Consider the following 27,831-nt stretch of genomic DNA (forward strand, 5'->3'; position numbering starts at 1 on the left):
TGTGCGTGATGACGTACGGGGCGTTGATTGGGAGCGAAAACTAGTGCCCGTGCGTGCGCGGTACCTCTCCTGCCCAAACTGAACTGTTCCTCGCACCTAAGGTGGGTGGTTTGAGAATGTTGTCTGCGTGCGTTGCTTTCCGGCCAGGGCTTCCCTCGGCCTGCTTCGCTCACTCAGTCTTGCACGTCCTTCTGGCCTCACCGCGGAGCATGAAGTGTGCGGACCTGGGGGTAGAAACAGTTTTTGATCCCATTTCCCTCCTCCGTAGGGGGCGGCGCCTGGCTTTTGAAGCCCTCCTACGTTTGAGACTCCGCTGGGCGTGGCTGGAGGAGGATTTGGGGGAGATTTTTGGGCGGGATCTGGACTAATGGGTCGCTTGAGAACGGAGTACCCTGGAGCAGGAATACCGTAGGTCCAGCTGGTGCCGGAGGCCAGGCGGGACCTCCGGGTTGGGCTGCCCCAGCACACCAATCGGAGGGCCACCCGGGGCCACCGCCAGCCCGGAAGAGGCCCTAAGGGATAGCTGAAGTGAAACTCCTGCTGGAATGATACCTATGACGATATACTAATGGATCTCCATCACTGAGAGATCCGGAGGCAGCAGGATCCGCATCCACATTCCTCAAGAATAATCTCTTTTTTTTAAAAAATATTTTTTATTTATTTTTAGGAGAGAGAGAGAGACAGCGTGAGCAGGGGAAGGTCAGAGAGAGAGGGAGACACACTCTGAAATAGGCCCTAGGCTCTGAGCTGGCTGTCAGCACAGAGCCCGACGCGGGGCTCGAACCCANAAAGAAAATAATAATAAAAAAATAAAAAGAATGATCTCAAGACTTTAGGACAGATCTCAAGCCTAGGACTCGATATTTTTTAGGTTTAAATTTGCATGTAACTGATCATAACTTTCTTTCACCTGGTGACCAGTAAACACTATGTCAGGTTGGGAGTCTTATTACAAAAACGAGGGCGATGAAGAAGAAGAACAAGAAGAAGGCCTTGAAGCAGGTGGTAAGTGATTTTAACCTGTGCTGTTCTGTGTGTAAGAAAGACTTTCCCCATTTCTCCTGTTTCATGGCTTACCCTTCTCCCCCTGGATAATCTCCAATGCTTTTCTCCCATTGAACTTTGCAGAGCTACCCTAGACTCTTATTCAGATCCTACTCTAGTCTATGGGACATTCCTAGCCTTGAACTTTTACTAGGTACTGGTAGATTGACATCTATTAGCTCCAGTAACTGACGCTGAACATTGGTATCCTTTGTCAACTTAGGTGACCCAGATAAGACCTTTCTTCACCCAGGAAAGTTGTTTTACTCATCGTAGGACCTCAGTATAAGAATGCCTTCACCCCACAGTAACTGCAGCAGCCAAAGAGAAGACATTAGCAACACAGTTTACAAGAGTCATTCTCTCGCCATAGCCTCCAGGTTTGGGAGTATATATTCAGACAAGACAGTAAGACAAAGGATAAAGGAAGAGAAATAAGGGGTACATGTAATCTACATACTGGTTAATTTAAGTCCCGGATAAGAAAATTTTATTTGTTTATTTTATTTTTAATTTTTAAAAAATTTTTTTAATGTTTATTTTTGAGAGAGAGACAGAGCATGAGTGGTGGAGGGACAGAGAGAGAGGGAGACACAGAATCTGAAGCAGGCTCCAGGCTCTGAGCTGTCAGCACAGAGCCTGAAGCAGGGCTCGAACTGACGAACTGTGAGATCATGACCTGAGCTGAAGTCGGACGCTTAACTGACTGAGCCATCCAGACGCCCCCCCGGATAAGAAAATTTTAAAGTGTTTTTACTAAAAGTGAGAAACAGGAGCACCTGGGTGACTCAGTTGGTTGAGCGTCTGACTTTGGCTCAGGTCATGATCTCACCGTTGGTGAGTTTGAGCCCCATATCTGGCTTGCTGTTGTCAGTGCAGAGCCTGGAGTCTGCTTTGGATCCCCTGTTCCCCTCTGTCTCTCTGCCCCTCCCCCTGCTCACAGTCTCTCTCTCTCTCTCTCTCTCAAAAACAAACATTGGGGCACCTGGGTGGCTCAGTTGGTTAAGAGACTGGACTTCGGCTCAGGTCATGATCTCCCGGTTCATGGGTTCGGGCCCTGCGTCAGGCTCCTTGCTGACAGCTCAGAGCCTAGAGCCTGCTTTGGATTCTGTGTCTCCCTCTCTCTCTGTCCCTCCTCTGCTTGTGCTCTGTCTCTCAAAAATAAATGTTAAAAATAAAATTAAAAACAAAAGAAACAAACATTTAAAAAGTAAATAAAAGAGACAAACATAGGAAATATAGGACATAAAAGAGAAAGTTTACCGTAATCTATATAATCTACTGCCCTAACACAGCCACTACCAGCATTTTGGCATTTTGCATTTTTCCTTCATAGATCTTTCATTCTTATATTTCCTAACTGTGTATGTCTGTTTTTTTTTGTTTTATTTTGTTTTTTGGTATCTGATTTTTTTTTATAGTTAATCATAGTGAATATATTTTTCATTTTATTTTTTATTTTTAAATTTTAATTTTTTTTATTTTAAATTTTTTATTTTTGAAAGTTTTTTTTTTTTAAGTAATCTCTGCACTCTACTTGGGGCTCAAACTTACAACCCGGAGATCAAGAGTTGCATGCTCTACTGACTGAGCCAGCCAGGCACCTTATTTTTTTTAAACATATATACACAGAATCTTAAGCATATGTACACAATTTTGAGTTCTGTCTTTTCCATGTAACTGCTTATGTGTTCTCTTTTTTTTTTTTTTATTTTANTTTTTTTTACAATTTTTTTAGTTTATTTATTTTGAGAGAGAGAGAGAGGGTGAGAGAGAGAGCAGGGGAGGTTCAAAGAGAGGGAGAAAGAGAAAACTCTAGACAGGCTCTGCTTTGTCAGTGTGGAGCCTCATTCTGGGGCTTGAACCCACAAACTGTGAGATCATGACCTGAACTTGAACTTAAACCAAGAGCTGGATGCTCAACCAACTCAGCCACCCAGGTGCCCCCATTTCAGTTATTTTCAAGTAAAAAAAAATTTTCTTTTAAGTTTATTTTTGTGAAAGAGAGAGACAGAGTATAAGTGGAGAGAGGGAGACAAAGAATCTGAAGTAGGCTCCAGGCTCTGATTTGTCAGCTCAGAGCTAGACACAGGGCTTGAACCCACAAACTGTGAGATCGTAATTTGAGCCAAAGTCAGATACTCAACTGACTGAGCCACCCAGGCACCCCAACTTCTTTTTTCACCCAGTACTTTTATTTTTATTTTAAAGATTTTCTTTTTTTCTTCTTTTTAATGTTTATTTTTGAGAGAAAGAGAGCACAAGCGGGGGAGTGGCAGAGAGGGAGACACAGAATCTGAAGCAGGTTCCAGGCTTGGAACTGTCAGTGAGAGCCCAACGCGGGCCTCAAACCCATGAACAGGGAGATCATGATCTGAGCCGAAGTCAAACACTTAACTGACTGAGCCACCCAGGCGCGCCAGTTATTTTTAATTTCTTACTTTAATAAACAACACTATGGAAAATTCTGCATATCTTTCATATCTTATGATTTAGGATTATTCATATCTTATGTTCTTTAGATTGCTAAGAGGTAGAATTCACTGGGTCAAGGTAGAATTTTTGTTTAGGGGTCTCGACTCATAATTATGTTGTTTTACAAATAAGCAATTACATTTATTAGAAAGCAGCAGTGTCAAAAAGGGAGACAGTCAGATATTTATGTGTTTTTATTTAAAAAAAAAAAAACCGTCAACATGCCAGAAAAGGGACAAAGAAAACTTGAATCTGATGAAGCCTCTAGGTCCTCAGTAGAAAAGACAGAGGACTGTGTCAGTCTACACCGAAGGAATCCAGTCAGCAAAATCCAGAAGGTGGAAAACTGTACATAACACAACATTCTGGTTCTTCAGCAAGTAAGTTATAAGACACAAAAGACGGAAAGGGTATCTATAGATTAGGAGTCTTCAAAAACATTTTTTTCCCCCAAGTCAAAACTACCGTTTAGGAATGTTCATTTGAGGGCGCCTGGGTGCCTCAGTCAGTTAAGTATGACTTTGGCTCAGGTCATGATCTCACGGTTCATGGGTTCGAGCCCCTCATTGGGCCCTGTGCTCACAATTGGGCTCTGTGCTCACAGCTCCGAGCCTGGAACCTGTTAAAGACTGTATTTCCCTCTCTCTCTCTCTGTCCTTCCTCCCTCCCCACCTCAAAAATAAACAAACACTAACAACAACAAAAAAATTTAGAAAGGAATGTTCACTTGGATGATAAAACTCTAAAGAAAATAAGGAAATGATTATTAAAAGTCAGGATAGTGGCTACTCTTGGGAAGAGAGTGGGCATTATAATGGGCTTTTTTCTATTTTATATGAATAATAAACATCATAATTATGAACACAAGGGCGAACATTTTCTCCTCTGTTTTTTCCCACATAGGAGAATATACATACTCAGGAAGAGATAGTTTGATTTTTTTGGTTGATGGTTCTAAGGCCATGTTTGAATCTCAGGATGAAGTTGAACTGACTCCTTTTGACATGAGCATCCAGGTAAGACTACCTTTTATTTAATTTAAAAAAAGAAAAAAGTATTAACACCACTTAAAAAATTGTGGACTCTGAAAAATTTGTTGATGAATGCTCTGTGTCTCCCTCTGTCTCTGCTCTTCCCCGGCTCATGCTCTGTCTCTCTCCTTCAAAAATAAACAAACACTATAATGGAGAGAATAATAGTACCTACCACATCAAGTGGTTGTGAGGGTTAAATATTTTTGGTTTTTAAATTGATTTGATTTTTAAATTACATAACATAAAACTAAACATTTTATTTTTATTATTTTTTAATGTTTATTTAGAGAGAGAGAGAGTGAGCGCACACACAAGTGAAGGTAGGAACAGAGAGAGACAGAGAGAGAGAGAGAGAGAGAGAGAATCCTAAGCAGGCTCTGCACTGTCTGCATGGAGCCTGACACTGGGCTCGAACCCACAAATGCGAGATTATGACCCGAGCTGAAACCAAGAGTCGGATGCTTACCCGACTGAGCCACCCAGGCGCCCCTAAAATTAACCTTTTTAAAGTATACAGTTGAGAAGTATTTAGTCATTCATAGTGCTGTGTATCCACCACCTCTGTCTCATTTCTGAACATTTTGAACAGATAAACAAAATGTTTATACATACAGTGGAATATTACTCAGGCATAAGGAAGGAACTATTAAAAAATTTTTTTTTAATGTTTTATTTATTTCTGAGAGAGAGAGAGACAGTGTGAGCAGGGGAGGGTCAGAAAGAGAGGGAGATACAGAATCTTAAACAGGCTCCAGGCTCTGAGCTAACTGTCAGCACAGAGCCCGACACGGGGCTCGAACCCACAAACCTGAGATCATGACCTGAGCCAAAGTCAAATGCTTAACCAACTGAGCCACCCAGACACCCCAGGAAGGAACTATTGATACCACAAGGTGATTGAACCTAGATGACATTATATTAAGTGAAAGAAGCCAGATAAAAAGTGACATGTTGTATGATTACATTTATATGAAATAACGAATCCATATTCCATGAAGAATGTAGGTTGGCAGTTACCAGGGATGGTGGTGGGGACAGAGGAATGGGGAGCAACTGCTTAATGGTAAGAATGGGGTTTTGCATTGTGATGAAAATGTTTTGGAACTAGATAGCAATGATAGATGTACATCGTTGTGAATACTAAATACCACTGAATTGTTCACTTTAAAGTAGTTAATTTGGAGGGCCGTCTGGGTGGCTCAGTCGGTTAAGTGTCCCGACTTTGGCTCAGGTCATGACCTTGTGGTCTGTAAGTTTGAGCTCTGCATCGGGCTCTGTGCTGACAGCTCAGAGCCTGGAATCTGCTTCAGATTCTGTCTCCCTCTCTCTCTCTCCCCCTCCCCTGCTCACGCGCCTGCTCTCTCTCTCTCTCTCTCTCTCTCTCAAAATAAGTAAAGAAACTTAAAAAAAAAAAAAAAGAATTAAACAAAGATTACCATTTCTTTATACAGAAGAATTATGAAGACTGATCGTATATCTTATGTTTTTAGAGTTTGAAACCAAACAGAAGCTTCTCATGTTCTAATTTGTATACAGGCAGTTCTTGTTGGCAAATCAGAATATCTTGTATCTAGAAAAAAAATAAGAACAGTCTTTAACTTTAAAGCAGTGTTTTTCAGAATCTCACACAAGGCTTGTGAGCACAGATCGCAGAGCCTTACCCCAGAATCAGAATTTCTGAATCAGAATTTCTGATTCTGTAAGAGTCTAGTGCTGGGACCAAGAATTTGCATTTCCAGCGGTTCCCAGGTGGTACTGCTGTTACTTGCTTGGAGATGACTCTTCGAGGAGCACTGCTTTAACCGCTGTTGGACTCAGGGACCTCTCTGAGGATGTGATGACAGCTGTGTACCCTCTCTCCAGGAAGATACAGTCACAGTTCTGCATGTAATTCCAAAGGGTTTTTAGAAACCTTGATGCCTAGGTGACGTGCTGCTGACAGTGCAGAGCCTGCTTGGGATTCTCTCTCTGCCCCTCTGCTGCTCTCTTTCTGTCTCTCTCTTAAAAATAAATAAATAAAAACTTAAAAAAAAATTGGAAACCTTAATGCCTAAAGATCCCTTTCTTTCTGTGTCCCCCTCAAAAATAAACATTAAGGGCCGCCTGGGTGGCTTAGTCGGTTAAGCGTCCAACTTCAGCTCAGGTCATGATCTCGCGGTTCGTGGGTTCAAGCCCCGCATCGGACTCTGACGGCTAGCTCAGAGCCTGGAGCCTGCTTCTGATTCTGTATCTCCCTCTCACCCTCCCCTGCTCATGCTGTCTCTCTCTCTCTCAGAAATAAATAAAAACATTTAAAAAAAAATTTTTTTAATAAATAAAAAAACATTAAAAAAAAGAACCCAGAAGGAAATGTAGTATTATATAGCAAAAGAGTGAGACATTCACAGATGAGTATAATGCATGTAACAAGCAATGAAAAAACATTTTCTCAATTTTTTTTTAATTCTTAGAACCTAAAAGAAGCCCTCACCAAATTTTTGTAAATGTTTATAGGGTACTCAATGTAGATTAAAAGTTGTGGGGATGAGGGGCACCTGGGTGGCTCAGTTGCTTAAGCATCTGACTCTTGATCTCAGCACAGGTCTTGATCTCAGGGTCATGAGTTCAAGCCCTGTGTTGGGCTCCATACCGGGCGTGAAGCCTCCTTAAAAAAAAAAAAAAAAAAAAAAAAAAAAAAAAAAAAAGAAGAAAGAAAAACAAAAACACAACAGTTACGGGGATGAAAAGTACAACATAGGCAATACAGTTACTGGTATGGTAATAGCATTATATGGTAACAGGTGGTAGCTCCACTTGTGGTGAGCAAAACGTAATGTATAGACGCCATGTGACTATGTTGTACACCTGAACTACTGTAATGTATGTCAACAGACTTCACTAATCAAAAAGAATACATTAAAATATTTATAGAAATACCGACTTGCTATGCGGATGATTGTCAGTGAATAGACATAGTTTAAGTTCTGCATTTAGGGAGAGAATTACTGGTGAGGAAGTCTGGGTAGAGTCTCCAGCCAGTCGTGGGGGCAGGTTGGGGGGTGCTGCTCTGGTTGCTTTAGTTCTCAGACATAATGTCGGTGCCTCCCAGAACTAATTAGGTCACAGGACTGACCAGCTGTTAACGAGACACTGATTTACTCCATGCTGACCTTAGTTTTTTTTTTTTAATTTTTTTTATTTTTAAGATTTTAGTTTTAAGTAATCTCTACACCCAACATGGGGCTCAAACCTACAGCCCTGAGATCAAGGGTTGTATGCTCTACTGATTGAGTCAGCCCGGTGCCCTGCTGTTGACCTTAGTTTCAATGGGTAGATAGAACTTTCCTGGAATACTGATGTCTTTAACTGTGTAATGAAGCAAATTTGATTCTAAAAGATGCTGTTAGGAAAAAAAAATGCTGTTAGTAGTTATGGACTTATTGTTGGGTCACGTCTACTTATTGTTAGTTTAAACCTTTTATATATGTAAATTCTGTTTCTTGGTATCAGGCTACTTGAGGGAGGTCAAGTGGCCTGTTCAGACTCAGTCAATTAAGTAAATAACAGCAGTGGGACTCTAATCCAGATTTTCTGATTCCAGTACTAGGCTGTTTTTCTCCCTTCTAACATAATTTTCTCCCTGAGTATATATGTGTTTTTAATCCTCTGATTTCTTATGGCAAGAACCGCTTATATTTCTGTTATATACTTAACATCCTCTGCCTTCTGTTATAGTGTAACATGTATGCCCCTCCCTCTCACTGATTCATGAGAGAGAGAGACAGCGTGAGCAGAGGAGGGTCAGAGAGAGAGGGAGGTACAGAATCTGAAACAGGCTCCAGGATCTGAGCTAGCTGTCAGCACAGAGCCCGACGCGGGGCTCGAACCCACAAACTGTGAGATTATGACCTGAGCTGAAGTCGGACGCTTAACCGACTGAGCCACCCAGGTGCCCCAGGTATAGGTCATTCCTTAATCTAAAGCCATGTAAAATTCAGCAAATATATCGATCACTTACTGTGTGCCAGGCACTTATGGAGCTTAATTTTAGTGGTAAGTAGTTAACTATTAATCGGATTTTATTTTGATTTTTGTCAGTGTATCCAGAATGTATATACCAATAAGATCATAAGCAGTAATCAAGATCTCTTGGCGGTGGTGTTCTATGGTACTGAGAAGGATAAAAATTCAGTGAATTTCAAAAATATTTACGTCTTACAGGAGTTGGATAATCCAGGTCAGTAGTAGTCTAAGATCAGCTTTTCCTTTATACTGGAAGGTCACTACCCTGAACAAAGAGGGGTGTGGAGAAGGAGGTAGATGACATCTTGAATACAAGTGTGCTTTCCTGCACAAGGAATTCTTCCTGGGTTGAGGACTTTATGGGTTACACACCTCTGGGGTGAGCACGGGACCCTAGGCTCTTCTTTTAGCCTTATAAAAGCGGCACTGACACTATCCTGATTTTTCTGCCCGTTTGACTTCTTGTCTCTGATCAGGTGCTAAGCGAGTGCGTGAGCTTGACCAGTTTAAGGGGGAGCAGGGGAAAAAATGTTTCCAAGATCTAATTGGCCATGGATCTGACTACTCGCTAAGTGAAGTGCTGTGGGTCTGTGCCAACCTCTTTAGCGATGTCCAGGTCAAGATGAGCCATAAGAGGGTCATGCTGTTCACCAATGAAGACGACCCCCACCGCAATGACAGTGCCAAAGCCAGCCGCGCCAGGACCAAAGCCGCGGATCTCCGTGACACAGGTTGGCATTTCCTCTTGTTATTTCTTTATAGCTGATGTCAAACATTGGCTTTTCACCATCCAGAGTGAAATAAAAGAATAAGAATGATGTTACACAGGTGTAACATTCCTACTGAAAATAACCAGGCCATTAGCTTTCTTTCTTTTTTTTTTTTTTTAAGTTTATTTATTTATTTTGAGAGAGACAGAAACAGCTCAAGTGGGAGAGGGGCGGAGAGAGAGAGAATCCCAAGTAGGCTCTGCAATGCGGTGTTCGAACTCACGAAACCGTGAGATCATGACCTGAGCCGAAACCAAGAGTCTGATGCCTAACTGACTGAGCCACCCAGGCTCCCCGAGGCCTTTGGCTTTCTGAGGGGCTCCACTAGAGCAAGCTTTTCTTAACTTTTCATGCTACCGCATGTGGCAGTGGTTTGAATCAGTCGTCATTATAGTAGCTGATTCCCTTGGTGATTCTGTAAGTCCTGAAAATGCTAATAATCCCACTAGTTCTTTGCATATTTGAGCTCAACTGAAAAAAACTCTCACTTGCTGAAAACTCTGCTTTCCCCTCACTTTTGGCCGTCCTTGCCCCAGGTATCTTCCTGGACTTGATGCACCTGAAGAAACATGGGGGCTTTGACATATCATTGTTCTACCGAGATATCATCAGCATCGCGGATGATGAGGACCTAGGGGTTCACTTTGAGGAGTCGAGCAAGCTGGAAGACCTATTGAGGAAGGTTCGAGCCAAGGAGACCAAGAAGCGCGTGCTCTGCAGGTATGCTCTGAACCTGGGCCAGCTGCCCACACATACCCTACTTAGTCTTAAACACTGCATTGCCTTGACCTCCCTGGATACTTACCTCCGGGCTGTGCCTCCCTGTCTTCTTCTAAAACACTCACTTTATTTCAGGATAGCACAAACTGTTTGCTTCTCTTTCTTTGGGAAGAGCTGGTATGCTAATTTTCCAGAATAACACAGCTCTCTGCTTCCTTGGGGTAAACAGTTGTGGCCTAACTCTCTCCTCAGTTGCACATACCAGTATATCATCTGCTTTCTTCTCTGTAAATTGTGGATAAAAGCAATACCTGATACAGAGCAAAAACTTAGTGCTAGTTATTTTCTCTGATGTTAAGTTATTCTGATTTTTTAAGTTTTTTAATGTTTATTTTTGAGAGAAAGAGAGAGAGACAGAGATGGAGTGTTAGCAGGGGAGGGGAAGACAGAGAGAGAATTGGAAGCAGGATCTAAGCTCTGAGCTGTTAGCACAGAGCCCCACGTGGGGCTTGAACCCACGAGCTGTGATATCATGATCTGACCCGAAGTTGGATGCTTGACCAACTGAGCCACCCAGGCACCCCACATTACTCTAATTTCTTATAAACCTGAGACCAAAAGAAACTAGATTGTTAGATTAGCTTCTTTTTTTTTTTCTTTTCATGTTTATTTATTTGAGAGAGAGAGAAAGAGCATTAATGGGAGGGACAGAGAGAGAGGAGAGAGAGAGAATCCCAAGCAGGCTCTTCGCTGTCAGTGCAGAGCCTGTCATGGGGCCCAAACCTGAGGTCATGATCTGAGCTGAAATCCAGAGTTGGATGGTTAACCGGCAGAGCCACTTAAGCACCCTAGATTATTTTAGAGACCTTTGACATTAGAATCCTAAGGGCTCCCCTATGTTATTTTTTATTTTATTTTTAAAAAATTTTAAATGTCTTTATTTTATGTTGAGAGACAGAGACAGAGAACAAGCAGGGGAGGGGCAGTGAGAGAGGGAGACACAGAATCCGAAGCAGGCTCCAGGCTCTGAGCTGACAGCACAGAGCCCGATGTGGGGCTTGAACCCACGGACTATGAGATTATGACCTGAGCTGAAGTTGGACGCTTAACCAACTGAGCCACCCAGGTGCCCCACCCTATGTTATTTTTTAAAGGGTCACATCCAGCTTTCGTTTTAGACTAGTTTCTACAACATATATGTTTCTACAACATTCTCCATATTTCCCTTGTCCAGGTGTGACATAAACCATATGTTCTACTGTAACTTTATTTTAACTCAGTTATGACCCTTTCAAGATTGAAAGGTAATGTAGTGTATAAATGTGAGAATTTAAGATTGGTAGGGAGACTAATGGACTTGCTATTTTTGGTTAGAAATAGAACCAAGGTTACTTGAAGCTTGGGGCCAGGGTGGACCACATTGACCAGTGCTTTTCCTCAGGATACTAAAATTTAGAGGACACAACAGTTGTTTTTTGTTTTGGTTTTTTTTAAGTGTATTTATTTATTTTGAGAGAGAGCATGAGTGGGGGATGGACAGAGACAGGGAGAGAGAGAATCCCAAGCAGGCTCCACCCTGTCAGTGCAGAGCCCGACATGGTCCTCAAACCCACAAACCATTAGTTCATGACCTGAGCCGAAATCAAGAATCGGACACTTAACCCACTGAGCCACCCACGTGCCCCAGGATACAACAGTTTTTAAAAATTACTTTTGAAGATTGTGCTTTTCTTTGTTTTTTGTTTTTTAAGATTATTTATCTTTGAGAGGGAGAGAGAGTGCATGCGGGACAGAGAGAGGGAGACAGAGAATCCCAAGCAGGCTATAAACTGTCCATGCACAGTCAGACAAGGGTCTCGAACCCATGAACTCTGAGATCATGGCCTGATCATTGTCACCTCTCTCTCAACAGCCTTTAGACAGTGGAGTTTAACAGCTAATAAGCCAGAATAAGCTTAAAGTAGGAAACCACCAAGTGGTTGGTGTTGGTAGGAATGCCCATCTGTGGGCCACGTGATGCATTACCAAATCGATCTGAGAGCATATTAGGTGCTTGCTCCAGGAACCAAAATTCTAGTCAGGGCCCTGCCCGAAACCATTGTTCTTTCCACCACGCACACCAGTATGGCTTTGAATTCGCTATAAATTGTTTAAACCCATTCTCATCGTTAAGTACTTACTGTTAAACATTCCACAGTGGTGAAGATTGGGTTATTAATTTGAGACTTTTCTTCTTTTCTGATCAAAGTGTTTAAAGCTATAAATTTCTTCCGGGGCACTATTTTAGCTGCATTCTATACCTTTTGAAATGTTGTATTTTTCACTTTTCAACTCAAAATAATTTTAAATTTCCCCTATCATTTCTTCTCTGACCATCTGGATTATTTAGAAGTGTGTTGTTTAATTTCCAAGTTTTGAAGTTTTCTCTGATTACTTTCTGTTGTGGATCTCTAACTTAGTTCCTTTTTGGTTAAAGAACATACTTTGTATGATTTTAGTCTTTTTGGATGTATTGATAGCTCTCATTTTTATGGCTTGCATATGGTCTGTCCTAGAATGTTCCATGTGTGCTTGGAAAGAACATGTAACATAGGTTATTTTTGTGTTTTTTTAAAATTATATTGTCAATATCATATTATAAATATTTTGCACATTTCATTGTTAATAAAGTATTTTTTAAAGTTTATTTTGAGAGAAAGCATGGGCAGGGAGGGGAAGAGAGAGAGGGAGAGAGAGAATCCCAAGCAGACTCTGTATTGTCAGCGTAGAGCCCGATGCGGGGCTCGAACTCACGAACTGTGAGATCATGACCCGAACTGAAGTTGGTCACTTAACCGACTGAGCCACCCAGGCGGCCCTTTGCACATTTCATTATTCTAAACACATTTTCGAGAAGTCTGATGGCTGCATAAGAAGTTGGTATAAATACTCTGGAGCTGTATGTCCTAATGGGAAAGTCCTTGGGCTCTGAATTGGACATACCTGAGTTTGAACACCAGTTTTTATTATTGTCTGTCCTCGGGGAAGTTAGATAACCTCTCTCTGAGCCTCATTGTTTTCATCTCTAAAAGGGACAGTAATAGGTTTTTGGGTGGTTAACAACAGATACTGACTCTTGACTAATTTCAGATGTTATAACACAGGCCTGAGCAGGGTGAGTAGTATAGGAACCGGGGTGGCACCAGCAATGCAGAGAGCAAGAACGAATGACCGTGTCCTCACGGTAGCGCTCTCACAAAGCATCTCTGGCAACCTTGTCCTTCCTTGGTCACCGCTTATGACTTAGACTCTAAGGGTAACAGGTCTGACGGCTTCAGGCTAGGCCAAATATGCCCACCACTTGGCCAGAGGAGGGTATGGCACCTTGATTAACATTCCCCCAAAACTGCAGTGGGGGAAGGAAGGGTGGTTCCCAAAGAAATATTGGGGTTTCATTGTTAAAAGGGGGAGGGGACACTAGACACCAGCGGAAACAACAGATCATATAATACAGGGTTATTATGATTGAATGAGCAAATAGCTATAAAGTGATGGATACAGGGCTGGGCTCAATAAAAATAATCCTTATTTTTATTACAGTGCATTCTTTACCATTATTTTAAGGAGTTAACAATATATTCTGAAACGAATTTTTGTGGCGCGACCCTGAGATGGTGTTAGCAAACTCCACTGCAGTGTTAAAATGTATTCTGTTTATTTTCTAAGAATTTGGATTATTGGAGAGAATAAGTCAAGGCTTGGGTCCCATAAACGATTTAGCTAGGAAAGTATAATCTTTCAGTCCCATGTTTGTTTACTTTTTAATTTTTATCTCCTCCAGTCTGAAGCTTAAGCTCAGCAAAGACACAGCGCTCACTGTGGGCATTTATAATCTGGTCCAGAAGGCGTTCAGGCCTCCTCCGGTGAGGCTTTATCGGGAAACCAATGAACCAGTGAAAACCAAGACCCGGACATTTAATGTAAACACAGGCAGTTTGCTTCTGCCTAGTGACACCAAGAGGTCTCAGGTAGGCCTGCCTTCTTATTGAATTTTCTCCCATTGAAGGGTCAATAGATCATTTTTTGAAAGAGACTTTATTTTTTAATTTATTTTTTATAATTTTTAATGTTTATTTTTGAGAGACAGAGAACGAGCGGGTGGGGGTAGAGAGAGAGAGGGAGACACAGAATCGGAAGCAGGCTGCAGGCTTCAGGCTCCGAGCTGTCAGCACAGAGCCCGATGCGGGGCTTGAACTCACGAACTGTGAGATCATGACCTGAGCTGAAGTCTTAACAAACTGAGTTCAACAAACTGAGCCCACCCAGTCACCCCTAGAGATTTTATTTTTAAGTAGTCTCTATACCCAACATAGAGCTTGAATTTACAACCCCAAGATTAAGAGTCTACCAGCTGAGCCAGCCAGGCACTCTGGCATCTAGATCATTAATACCTTGAGAGTTAGAAAGTTAGAGCCAATGTTTGAAAGAGATGTCAGTGGAAACTTTAGCCCGTGACCACTCTGTATTCTGCTCTATCAGTTAGATTCCTTGCTTGGATACAGTAGCAGAAAATGCCTTAGAGTTAACTAGTGAGATGAATGAGGCAAAGTATGTGAGGTGTGAACTGTACTTTTTTTAGGGAGAGGTGTCCCTCCCCCAACCAAATTTTTCCTGTGCTTTGAAATGATACACGTATGCCTTTCTTAATCTGAAGGACAGACTATGAATGCAGAACATTGTCTTTCCTCATTCTCTCACCTTTGTGCAATCTGTGGAATGATTTGATATCTAAAATTAAAATCAAATGAGTCATCCTTTTTGATTATACAAAACGTGGGAGAGAATCTGAGATTTTTTTTTTTTTTTGCATAAGGTCAGGACCAACCAAGGATCAACTAAGTAACTAAAATGTTATTTTCAAAATGTTTATTTAGGGGCACCTGGGGGGCTCAGTCAGTTAAGCGTCTGACTTCGGCTCAGGTCATGATCTCATGGTTCGTGGGTTTGAGCCCTGTGTCGGGCTCTGTGCTGACAGCTAGCTCAGAGCCTGGAGCCTGTCTTCGGATTCCGTGACTCCCTCTCTCTCTGACCCTCCCCTGCTCATGCTGTCTCTATCAATCTCTCAAAAATAAAATAGAATAGAATAAAATAAAATAAATAAAATAACTGTTTATTTATTTATTTTGAGAGATGGAACAAGCGAGCAGGGGAAGGGGAGAGAGAGTCCAAAGCTGGCTCTATGCGGTCAGCTCAGAGTCCGATGCGGGGCTCGAACCCACGAACCATGAGATCATGACCTGAGCTGCAATCAAGGGTCAGATACTTAATTGACAGAGCCACCCAGGTGCCCCTAAAATATTATTTTGATTCAACCCATGAGATATTTTTTGGAGCACAAATCTCAAGCTGGAGTGTTTTTCCCTACCTTTTGACAGAGAAGACAAGAAATTTCCCCTTCCATTTTGGAAGTAACTAGTTTTATAGGTTGGTTTTTTCATAGGCAGTAACTCTTTTGGTCATGGAGTTTCTTTCTTGATCCAGTGTGCTTGTGAAAAAACTTCGTGTTCATTAAATTCAAGTTTGACTCTTGTTAAGTCCTGTTACGAACTGTATATCCAGGACCACGTTGCAGACACTAGAGTTTAGAAGTGATACTATGTGTGTTTGTGTGTCTGTCTGTCTCCCACACTGAGATCTAGCACAGTACCTGAAATAGGTCCTCCTGATAAATAGGCATGGTTCAAGTTTACTTTGTGGGTCAGGGACGATGCTGAGAGTATATGTTAACTGAGGGAAGGAATAAATGCTTGAAGGGCATGGCCTTCACCAGAGAGATGGTGGTTTGTTTATTTATTTTAGAGAGACAGACAGAGTGTGAGCGGGGGAGGGGCAGAGAGAGAAGGAGACACAGAATCCGAAGCAGGCAGCAGGCTCTGAGCAAGAGCTCAGCACAAGAGCCCGATGCGGAGTTCAAACCCACCAACCGTGAGATCATGACCTGAGCCGAAGTCGGCCACTTAACCGACTGAGCCACCTAGGCGCCCCTATTTATTTTTTTTATTAAAAAAATATTTTCTTATTGTTTACTTATTTTAGAGAGAGAGAGAGAGAGTGAGAGAGTGCAAGTGGGGAAGGGGCAGAGAGAGAAGGAGACACAGAATCCGAACCATGCTCCAGGCTTCTGAGCTGTTAGCACGGAGCCCGACACAGGGCTCAAACCCATGAACCGCGAGATCATGACCTGAGCCGAAGTTGGACACTTAACCAACAGAGCCACGCAGGCGCCCCAGAAAGATGGTGGTTTAGAGCCCAGTTCCGTTGCATAACCCGGAGCAAGTCACCAGCCATCGAGCTTGTTTCACTCATCCGTAAAACAGTTTTTAACATCTGTTGCTGAGGATTGGCACAGAAGATAGATTGTACGACAAACATAAAGTGCCTGGCAGGCACCCAGTGAATGTTAATTCCCTACGGTGGGAGGAAGCTGCGCCTGGAGAAGAAAGTGTACTTTAACTTGCTAGTGTCATGTGGCAACGACTGCATCTCCATGTAGCCTCTTTATGTGTCCCTCGTGTTCCCCTTCCTTTAGATCTATGGGAATCGTCAGATTGTGCTAGAGAAAGAGGAAACAGAAGAGCTGAAACGGTTTGATGAGCCAGGTTTGATTCTCATCGGTTTCAAGCCCTTGATAATGCTGAAGAAGCACCATTACCTGAGGCCCTCCCGGTTTGTGTACCCTGAGGAGTCCCTGGTAAATGGTATGTGGCGTCCGTGGGTCAGGGGTAAATGAATAACAGAAGGCAGTTTACTGAGCGAGCTGCCTGGAGACTGGATAGGATGGCTTTAGGGGGTGTTTTTTTTTTTTAACCCTTAATGTCTTTTTTATTTCTGAGAGAGGGGGAGACACAGAGACAGTGCGAGCAGGGGAGGGTCAGAGAGAGGGAGACACAGAATCTGAAACAGACTTCAGGGTCTGAGCTGTCAGCACAGAGCTCAATGCGGGGCTCGAACCCACGAACTGTGAGATCATGACCTGGGCCGAAGTCGGACGCTTAACTGACTGAGCCACCCAGGTGCCCCTAGGGGGTGTTTTAAAAGTGTTTCATGGTCAGGTAAGTTTTGGAAATTTGGGACTAAGCAAAGGTAAAGAGATTTCTTTAGGACCTATAACACACTGCTGTGCATTGTGAGTATCTGGGGTGGGAGGGGGGATATAGAATTCACATTTTTAAAGCTTGCTTCCTATGGAATTCTGTCTTTGAGGCATCAGTTAGAGACTTAACAAAGAGGAAAAACCAGTTTCTTACCTATTGTCGGCAGTTAAAGATGAGACGAAGTAGGTGGTTGCGTTTGTGCTGTCCAGACCTATATTTCTCCGTGCTGTAGCTAATGAACCCCCTGGATTTGACCTGATTGCCTTTCATTAATAACTGGGATTTATATCATCAGCCTAAATATAGTAAAAGTGAACTAGTGTTAATAATTCACACTCCTAAATGGGGTTATTTGAGGCATCTAATCCCTTTCTCTTCCTTTTCGTGCCTTTGCTGCTCATCAGCTCTGGGCTCTCACACCTTCCCTGTTGAAGTATCACGAGCCCGTGTAAGAAAATGGGAGAGAATTTGTAGGTTATAACGCGAGCTAAGAGGGGAAAAAAGGAGGCACTCTGAGTATGCAGATCCCTGGGATGTTTGTTTTCCAGGGAGCTCAGCTCTGTTCAGTGCTCTGCTCACCAAGTGTCTGGAGAAGGAGGTCATGGCAGTGTGCAGATACACCCCCCATCGGAACACCCCTCCTTATTTTGTGGCCTTGTTGCCACAGGAGGAGGAGCTGGATGACCAGAAAATTCAGGTGACTCCCCCAGGTAAGTGGAAGAGATACTTCAGTGCTACTGAACTTTGCTCCGACTTTGGAATCACTCCTAGGATCCCAACTCAGACCTGCTGAACCAAAGTGTCTAGGAATGGGGCCCAGGGGATGTGTATTTTCAGAGTTGCACAGACGCCAAGATGCAGAGCCAGGTAGAGCTGCCAAATGTGGTTGTGCAGTGCACAGCATGTACACCTGTACAAGGCAGCTCTGCAGTCCCAGTTGAGAATTGGCTGCATAGGGACTGTTAGCAGGTTGCTGTCAAAGTTGATGGCCCAGTGCTGATATCTTTCTTTACTAAAAGCCATTCTTTGGCACCCTTGCAGTGTTTAATGTTTGGTTTATCTTCTGCACACACTAAGGCAGTGAGGTATAGTAGAAAGACCATGGGTTTTGAAGTCCTACTTGGCTAGATCTTACTCTTTTTTTTTTAATGAACTTTTTTTTATTTTTTAAATGTTTTATTTATTTCTAGGAGAGAGAGAGAGAGAGACAGCGTTAGCAGGGGAGGGTCAGAGAGAGAGGGAGTCACAGACTCCGAAACAGGCTCCAGGCTCCGAGCTGGCAGTCAGCACAGAGCCCGACGCAGGGCTCGAACCCACGAACCGCGAGATCATGACCTAAGCGAAAGTCGGACGCTCAACCGACTAAGCCACCCAGGCGCCCCATCTAGATCTTACTCTTATGTGTGGGCAAGTTTCCTTTCTTTTGTTTCAGGCCCATCTCTGCCACACGTTACCTGGCTAACTTGGGCAAATAACCTTTCTATTTATATTCCATACTTGTAAAGATGAAAATTCTGGAACACCTTTCTCTTCAGGTTGTTTCACATTTGAAATAAGTTAATAAATGTACAAATGCCTAGCCCGAAGTTCCCAGGAGATGGTAGACTTCTTTTTTATCCATGCTAATAAAAATGAACTTTATGGGGGCGCCTGGGTGGCTTAGTCGGTTAAGCATCCGACTCATGATTTCAGCTCAGGTCATGATCACACAGCAGTGAGACTGAGCCCCTCGCTGGGCTGCGTGCTGACCGCTCAAAGCCTGTTTGGGATTCTCTCTGCCTCTCCCCTGCTTGTTCTCTCAACAATAAATGAATGAACATTTAAAAAAAAAACAAAAAACAAGGAGAAATCCCAACTCTTTAAAAAACATGAACCTTGTAAAGTAACTGTTTGAATATGTTATATCTCTAACCCCTGTTCTTCAAAATGCTGAGGAATAGCTTTTGTATGTCAGTTCGGAAGCTCTGGTCTCTCAGCTCCAAGCTCCTCCTGCGATGTTCCATGCCGCTGAGGCCGAGACTCTCCAAACTCAGGCTCCTCCTTTGCCGGCTGGCCCCCGGGGAGACTCCGTCACTGGTGCTCCAGGGAGGCTGCAGGGCAGAGGAGAGCGGAGGCACTTCTCCTTCCTCTTGCTCAGTGCCGTGGGCGTTGCTAGCAAGGGCCCCTCACCTGGCAGCAGAGGTCGGTTCCAGGCTAGATTTTGCAGCCTTTTAGAACATGACAGAAAATTGGAACAAGATCAGCCTGACAACCCTTCCTCTTTCCTTTGAGTGTGTGGAAGGGGTTGGGGAACAGAAGGGAGAGGCTAAGGCTCAGAGGAGGGCCTGNAATTGGACAACCCTTCCTCTTTCCTTTGAGTGTGTGGAAGGGGTTGGGGAACAGAAGGGAGAGGCTAAGGCTCAGGGGAGGGCCTGATGGAGCTGAGTCTCAGCCATCCTGGGAGGGGGCCCTGTCTGGCTGGCTCTGGGTGTATCCAGAAAGCTGGAGGCCGGGGCCAGCTGCTACTGGCCCAGAGCCCTGGCCTGGCCAGTGGCGGCAGGAACGGGAAGGCATGGGGAGGGGCGCTCCCGCCTCCCTCTCTGCGCTGAGGCTGCTGACGGGAATCAGCTGATAAAGGAGACATGGGGCTGGGATCACAGCTGCATAGAAGGGTGAGTTTGAAGTTGAGAGACAAATGACGACTCCACAACTGAAACCGTTTGTTGAGTCAAATCTCAGGAAACTAATCCCCTTTCTTCAGGTTTCCAGCTTGTCTTCTTACCCTATGCCGACGACAAACGGAAGGTGCCCTTTACTGAAAAAGTCATGGCTAACTCAGAGCAGATAGACAAGATGAAGGCCATTGTTCAGAAGCTGCATTTTAATTATAGGTGAGTCGTGGATTGTCTCAGGCTTTCTTCTGGAACAGTCTCCTGGGGTGAGAGGATTATTTTACTCCCAGGCTCCTCCTGAACACGGGAAGAAGGAGTATTCAGGCTCTTTGTCTCCCCATCTCCCACCACCTCTCCTTCGTCTTTTTTTTTTTTTTTCTTTTTGTACTTCCATGACCCTACCTTCTCCATTTCTCTCTCTGCCCACGGCTTCCAGTGACAGACAGTAGGGCAGGGACTGTTAGCTTTTAAGTCCGCGTTTAGGGGTGCCTGGGTGGCTCAGTCCGTTAAGCATCTGACTTCGCCTGAGGTCATGGTCTTGCAGTTTGTGGGTTCGAGCCCCGCGTCGGGCTGTGTGCTGACAGCTCAGAGCCTGGAGCCTGCTTCAGATTCTGTGTCTCCCTCTCTCTGCCCATCCCCCGCTCATGCTCTGTCTCTCTCTGTCTCAAAAATAAAGTGTAAAAATTTTTTGTTTTTTAAATCGGCTTTTGGATTCCAGTAAATTGAAACTTAGAGAAAAGTTGATTCAAGAGACAAGAGTCCTAGCTATTGTATCTGGGCTCTTTTCCTCAGCTGACCCTGGGCCTGTGATATCTCAGTCAGATTTATTTAATTTTATTTAATTAAAAAAATTTTTTTTAATGTTTAAATGTATTTATGATCCCGTTTCACTAGAAGCGACGCCTTTGAGAACCCGGTGCTGCAGCAGCACTTCAGGAACCTGGAGGCCCTGGCTTTGGATTTGATGGAGCCCGAACAGGCAGTGGATTTGACATGTAAGAAGCCAGTGACCAAGCTCTTTCCGTGGGAGGTTTTTGTAACAGTTTCCCTCTGGACTGGAAATATGGATGCATTTCCCAGCATCCTCCAGAGACTCAGCCTTGTTTTTCCAGCAGTCTCGGAGAGATTTTCCAGACCAGCATAGATGGCCTCAGGACAGATTTGGCTCATTCGGCCGTGAGAGGAGGAGGGAGTGCCAGGCTTCTGAGACCTGTGTTGAACCAGGCCCCCTCATGACTACATGTGGTAAAAGTAAAAAAAAAAAAATAATAATAGTAACATTTATTGAGCGCCTACTGTGTGCCAGGCACTGTGTGTCCTAGCTGTGGACTCATCTAATTCTTCTAACTATGAGGCAGGCACTGTTGTCCTTATTTGATAGAGGAGGTCGCAATTTGCCAAGGCCCTAAGTAGTGAGGGTGGATCTAGGTTTAGAATCTGGTGTGTCTGGCCCAGAACCGTCGCTCTGCACCCCTGTGTTTCCTGTCTGTCCATCAGACTATATGCCCTGCCTGAGAAGATCCTCGTGACCCAGCATTGGGGAGATTTGCCTGGCCTCCTCGGTTGAGCCCTGAGCTCGCTACCAGTCCCTTTCTTGATTGTGGTTCTCTTACGTGTTTTGTAAGAAGACACACACGGTTTGATGATACAGGTAAGTATCAGCTGGGAAACAGAGGTGATTTAATGAAGGCTCTTGACGGAGGTTGAGAAGATCAGAACAATTAGTGTGGCCTGCTTAGCTTCCCATTTATTATTCTTAATTAGTTTTAATTGTTTAATGTTTATTTTTGAGAGAGACAGAGTGAGAGGGAGAGAGAGAATCCCTAGGAGGCTGCAGGCTCTGAGCCGTCAGCACAGAGCCCGACGCGGGGTTTGAATCCACGAACTGTGAGATCATGACCTGAGCTGAGGTCGGACGCTTAGCCGATGGAGCCCCCTACCTCCCAGCTATTAATGATCTCTCTTTACTAGACAGAACAGCCCCAGCACTAGATGTATAAGAGCTATTGTACCTGTATTACGGTGGTCACTGTTAGCTGGATCTGGCCGAAGAGGAACCTTGGAATTAAGCAGCCAATCTTTTTTTTTTTTTTTAAGTGAACTTATTTTTCAGAAAGAGAAAGAGCATGAGTGGGGGAGGGGGAGAGAGAGGGAGAGACAGAAGCCCAAGTAGGCTCCGTGCCACCAGCGCAGAGCCTGACGTGAGGCTTGATCCTACAAACCGTGAGACCATGACCTGAGCCAAAGTCAAGAGTCAGACGCTCAACCGACTGAGCCACCCAGGTGCCCCCAAGCAGCCATCTTTCTTGATGGCCTTTACATAAATCAGGGAGGACATTGCCTGGTCTGCAGCAGTGTGGTGAAGGACACAGGCTTTGGAAACAACTGATACAGATTTGAATCCCAGCTCTGCCACTTACTAACTTGAGTAGCTCTGGAATCTTATGTCCTCTACCTGAAACTCCGTTTCATTATACATAAAATGGGGACAGTGATACTGTTCTTATAAATATTGACACCGTCTCGGTCCTGAAGCTCAGGAAGTGCTCAGAACACGGTTGTTCCCTTTTATTCCACAGCATTCTCTCTCTTCCTCGCCGGGACCTTGGCCTCGTACATTCTGGCTCCTGTCCTGTAATTTTACTGCAAGCTGTGTTTGCTCTTCCTGCCTCTGTTTTCAAAACAGTTTGGGGGCGCCTGGGTGGCTTAGTCGGTTAAGCGTCCGACTTTCGCTTAGGTCATGATCTCGCGGTTCGTGGGTTCGAGCCCTGTATCGGGCTCTGTGCTGACTGCCAGCTCAGAGCCTGGAGCGTGTTTCAGAGTNCAGCCTGCTGTCTCCCTCGTGTCCGTGACCCCCGAGCCTGTGTCTCCAGCCATACCCCTTGTCCTGGGCTGTGGCCGGAGCTGCTGCTGCCTGGTGGTGGCGGCGCAGGCCCCAGGTGTCCTGCTGCTCAGACACCTGACGCCTTTGCATCCTGTTCTTTTACGTTCTTCGCTCGTTTCCAAGCCGGTGTATATCTGCTTCCCCCTGACACGCGATACGGTTTCCTTTGAATAAATAACCTCCCGAAGACTGAGCTGTTTCTCGCTTTCTCTGTGTGGCTTTGTGACCCCACGCTGCCTTGGTTTTCCTCCTGGGCCGACAGTGCCCCAGGACGCCTTTGCTGGACCTGCTTCCCTTGTTTTCCTCCTCTAAACATGGGAGCGAGTGCACGAGGCGATTCGCTTCTCCCTCCTCAGGTGACACCAGTGGTCCCAAGTGTGCTTCCTGCAGCAGCGGCACCCGTGTCTCCGGGAGACTTGTCAGAAATGCCCATTTTGAACCCTTTCCCAAGCTGACTGAATCTGAAACTCAGGTTGTTTTACAACAAGCCTTCCAGGTTATTCTGAGGCCTGCTCTTACCTCTAGCACGCTGCTTCTCCGCTCTGGCTGTGCAGCAGAATCACCCCAGNCCCCAGACCACTTAAATCGGAATCCCTGGGGCTGGGGTTTGGGCATCAGAATTTTTTAAAAGTCTTAGCTGGTTTCCAGGTTGAGAACCAAAGCTTTCGCAGAGACCCCTGTAGTCTGGAACATGGGGCTTCTGTCTCGGCAGGAGCCCAGTTTGGCTGTGACATTGTGCCGTCTTCTGGGCACACCAAGGGGCAGGAGCTCCCCTTTGTACTTTGGAAACGTGGCCACGTGAGGAGATGAGGAGACACTCGTCTCTTCATGCCTGTCCTTGATGTGACACAGCTCAGGTCTCAAGCTCTAGAAACTACATAATGGTTAGGTAACAAAAAAGAAAACAGAATTACCATCTTTCCCCCAAAGATCATCTTTTTCCTGTTGTATCGGTCCCGGGAATGTGCCTGCCATCCCTCCACACACAGCTCTGGATGATCTTTCCAAATAGGATCATGTTGTCCCCTTGCTCGTAGCCCTTTAGAGTTTCCCCACTGTTCTCAGGACAGAGTCTAAGACCGGAGCAGGTGTTCAAGGCTTCCATGACCTTGCCGTGATCACCTTCCCAGCCTCCTCGCTGACATTCTACCTTCAAGCTCTATGTTCCCTGCTGTTTCTTAGTCCTGTGCCTTCTGCTTGGGACAGTCCCCGCCTGAGAAGAGCACTCAGCTTTCCAGACTTGGCTGCAGAAAGTCTTTCCTGACCCCTGCTGTGTTCCGTGTGCCTGGTTCAGTCCCTTACTTCACGGCACTGCCATCTACTGTATTTATGTTCTTACTGCCTCCTTACCCTGACTTACCCTGTAATCCCACCGGGGACGCAGACTCTTGCTTGCAACTCCAGAATCTAGCCCTGTTCTCACCTCTGTCACTTGCAGCTGTGTGACCTTGAACATGTCATCTAATCTCTCTGCTTTCCTCTATAAAACAAGGAAACAAATTTACCTACCCTAGAGGTCGTTAGAGGAGTAGATAAATAAGGTTAAAGCAACGAGAAAGGTGCCTGGCTGTAGTAAGTGCTCATTAAATGCTATTGTTAGAAGGTACTCGGTAAATACTGGGAAGACTTTGTCAAATGTGTTCTTGACAAGGTTAGTTGCCTCCTCCTGGACCCTTTCCTGACTTCCCCCCCAACCCTTGCAGTTAGGTGCTTTCTCTTCGGGTCCCTGTAGACTTGGAACTGGATGGGAAGCCAGGGCCTGTGACTCATCTGGCCATTCTTCTTGTGTTTTGATTTTTCTAGTGCCCAAAATAAAAGCAATAGACGAGAGACTCGGCCCCCTGGTGGATGAGTTTAAGGAGCTTGTCTACCCACCTGATTATAATCCTGAAGAAAAAGTTTCCAAGAGGAAACAAGGTGAGGAAATGGGCTATTTTTTTTTTAAGTTCATTTATTTTTGAAAGCAGAAGAGAGAGAAGAGAGAGAGGGTGCGAGCGGGGGAGGGGCAGAGAGAGGAGGAATGAGGATCTGAAGAGGGTTCCCTGCTGACAGCAGAGAGCCTGATGCAGGGCTTGAACTCATGAACTGTGAGATCATGACTTGAGCTGAAGTCGAACACTTAGCTGACTGAGCCACCTAGGCAACCCAGGAGCTGTTTTTTTATTTAAAAAATTTTAATGTTTATTTTTGAGAGAAGGAGCATTAGCAGGAGAGGGGCAGAGAGAGAAGGAGACGGAGAATCTGCGCTATCAGCGCAAAGCCTGATGTGGGGCTCGAACTCACAGCCCCACAAGGAAATGGAGCTGTGAGAGGCTAGGTTGGGTGGCCATGGAGCCTTCTCTCTTTTCCATCAGAAGTGACTCTTTTAGGAGCACCCGGGTGGCTCGGTCAGTTAGGCATCCAACTCTTGATTTTGGCTCAGGTCATGATCTCAGTTCGTGAGACAGAACCCTGTGTCGGGCTCGGTGCTGACAGCGTGAAGCCTGCTTGGGGTCATCTCTCTCTCACTGTCTCTCTGCCCCTCCCCTGCTCTCATGAACATGTGTGCATGCTCTCTCTCAAAATAAATAAAAAACAAAACAAAAAACTGCCCTGTGTGAACTGCCACCCTAGCGCTTCACACCTGTGCACATGTTAGTGATTTACTTGTTTATCCCACTCAGTCTGCACTTGCCTATCATCTAGTGTGGTGCCTTAGTACTGTGCACGGTGCTCTGTAAATACCTTTTGAAGGAAGGGAGGAAGGAATGACTTCCCCAGAGTGAGCACCAATTTTGGGCAGACTGATGGCACTTACACTACTCTGAACTTCCTTCTAGGTGGGATACGGTGTTGACTTTATGCTTAAATGAAGCTGCCCTATCAAAATACTCTCCCGTGGGGTTCTAGGTGGGCCTCCCAGCTTATGGGAAATGGTTGGCCTGCGGCCCAGGTTGTAGAAGGGCCACTGTTTGTTAGCACTTCCAATCACTCCCTCCTGACCTTTTCCCCCAGATGATAAAGGTTCTGAAAGCAAAAGACCCAAGGTGGAGTTATCTGAAGAGGAGCTGAAGGCCCATGTCAGCAAGGGCACACTGGGTAAGCTCACTGTGCCCATGCTGAAGGAAGCGTGCCGGGTGTATGGGCTGAAGGGCGGGTTGAAGAAGCAGGAGCTGATGGACACGCTCGTTAAGCACTTCCAGAAGAACTGACCAGAGACCAAACAGCTATAGCCACCCTTCTGCATGAGAGCCGGGCTTCCTGGTCTTCTTCTCAGCAAGTTAAAACCTGTTTCTCCTGGGCCAGGAAGAGTCTGTCTGATAGCTAAGAACTTTACTTTTATGAGACTTTCTGTTGCCATGGAGACAGCATAGCCTCCCACTTTGCTGTGCTTTACTGTCTGAATAAAGAGCTCTAACTTTGTACTATATACAGTTCTTCTTATTTTTCTTATTTTTTCAATGTTTTTATTTTTGAGAGAGAATATAAGCAGGGGAGGGGCAGAGAGAGGAAGGGACAGAGGATCTGAAGCGGGCTCTGTGCTGACAGCAGTGAGCCTGATGTGGGGCTCAAACTCCCCATGAGATATGACCTGAGCCGAAGTCGGACACTTAACTGACTGAGCCACCCAGGTGCCTCTATACTGTTCTTTTGTGTGAAAGAGAGAGATGGGTTTGCCTCACCTCCAAAGATCACTTGCCATTGGCTATTAGCTTAATTTGCTCTCCCATTAGGAACAATCCTCATCACCATGGAAACAAAGTAAGTATCAGGGAAGGTAGGGGAGAATGTGACAATTAAGGACAGGTAGACATACTTCAGGAATGACAAGCCCCAGCAATATTCTCCTCATCCTCTGTCCCCCCAACCTGTTTTTCCCTTTCACTGTGTCAATACAGAGCTAAAGATCAGAGTTCAGAAGCAGGAAGAATGGAACATTTAAAAAAATTTTTTTGCTTAATGTTTTATTTATTTCTGAGAGAGAGAGAGAGAGACAGTGTGAGCAGGGGAGGGTCAGAGAGAGGGAGACACAGAATCCGAAGCAGGCTCCAGGCTCTGAGCTGTCAGCACAGAGCCCGACGCAGGGCCCAGACCCACGAACTGTGAGATCATGACCTGAGCTGAAGTCGGACGCTTAACCGACTGAGCCACCCAGGTGCCCCAGAATGGAACATTTCTAATTCCGGTACAATTTGCTTCATGAGTAAATGGCAGCCCCCTTCATGCTGCATTCCTCTTCGTGTGACATTCAAGTACCTGAAGATACATTTTCTATTGCCCCGAGAATTTGGATTCCAGCATACATGAAAGGAGTTATTCCTCCTGTTTTTTCAGAGGAGCTGTCGTAAGCTGAGGCGAGGTCGTAGCATTAGGAGAAGGGGAAGAGGAGCAGGGTGTCTTTCTCTTTGTTGCTGCTACCGCATTTGAAGAATTAGAGGGAAGTTAATCCTCAAAAGCATCTCTTCTAATCGGAGAAGTAACTTCCCTCCCCCACATAAGGAAAGAAAGCCAAACAAGAGCATTACATCTGCTTTCCAAGTAAAAACAAAACAAAACACCTTATGACACTCCAAGAACAAAGAAGCCAAAAGTGAAAATCTCTCACAAGAGTAACTTGGCCCCTCCTATATCTCATGAGATGGTGTCTAGTCCTGAAAGACACACGGTCTACAGACCGTGAATCTCCAGCCGACCTTGGAGGATGCAAACCCTTCCAGATGCTTTCCTTCCTTCTCTCGGGCTAATTCTTCAAAAGCAGTAGCAGCAGAAAGAGCAGAAAAGGGACAGAGGATAGCGGGTGGGTTGGGGGGAGATTTTTCAAAATGTAACTTGGCTGACATTGAGAGGGACTCGGGGATACTGTGTTGAGAACAAGTTTCTCTTCCTTCCTCATCACAGTTTGGGCTTAAAGATAATGGAAATACAATATTAACATATTACAGATGACCTTTATCAAGGTCATTATTGTAAAAATGTTCCTTAGTCCACTCAGGAAACTTACACTCTTAGAAGTTCCTAACCACTGTGTGTTTGGGGTCAGAGGACCCTTTCAGAGCTGATTATTCCCTCCAAGATGCTTAAACGCAAAATTCTGCAGCCAACTTCATAGGTGGCTAGACGGAAATTACTAGATTT

General features: G+C 44.7%; 1 protein-coding gene across 2 annotated transcripts; it reads left to right on the top strand.

Moving 5' to 3' along the window:
• The first annotated feature begins 7 nt into the window (after positions 1 to 7).
• XRCC6 (X-ray repair cross complementing 6) lies at positions 8 to 26,125 on the top strand. 2 transcript variants are annotated; one of them, XM_077757953.1, is made up of 13 exons: positions 8 to 101; positions 925 to 1,008; positions 4,426 to 4,538; positions 8,634 to 8,772; positions 9,035 to 9,289; positions 9,865 to 10,048; positions 13,869 to 14,055; positions 16,617 to 16,785; positions 17,730 to 17,891; positions 19,922 to 20,051; positions 20,727 to 20,827; positions 24,520 to 24,633; positions 25,711 to 26,125. In XM_077757953.1, exons 2-13 carry the CDS (start codon positions 933 to 935, stop codon positions 25,905 to 25,907), a joined length of 1,827 nt encoding a protein of 608 aa, XP_077614079.1. In that variant the 5' UTR covers positions 8 to 101; positions 925 to 932; the 3' UTR covers positions 25,908 to 26,125. The 2 variants fall into 2 exon arrangements, with proteins under 2 accessions (XP_077614079.1, XP_077614080.1); XM_077757954.1 differs by lacking the exons at positions 8 to 101; positions 925 to 1,008 and adding an exon at positions 1,470 to 1,488.
• The last annotated feature ends 1,706 nt before the right edge of the window (positions 26,126 to 27,831 follow it).

This window comes from Crocuta crocuta, unplaced genomic scaffold (genome assembly GCF_008692635.1).
Source record: "Crocuta crocuta isolate KB4526 unplaced genomic scaffold, BGI_CrCroc_1.0 scaffold143, whole genome shotgun sequence".
In the NCBI taxonomy this organism is placed as follows: domain Eukaryota; kingdom Metazoa; phylum Chordata; class Mammalia; order Carnivora; family Hyaenidae; genus Crocuta; species Crocuta crocuta.

Coding starts and splice junctions, on each gene's coding strand:
- XRCC6 (XM_077757953.1), top strand. CDS start 933: ATGTCAGGTTGGGAGTCTTATTACAAAAACGAGGGCGATGAAGAAGAA. Junction 14,056..16,616: donor GTGACACCAAGAGGTCTCAG/GTAGGCCTGCCT, acceptor CCCTTCCTTTAG/ATCTATGGGAATCGTCAGAT. Junction 24,634..25,710: donor AGTTTCCAAGAGGAAACAAG/GTGAGGAAATGG, acceptor CTTTTCCCCCAG/ATGATAAAGGTTCTGAAAGC.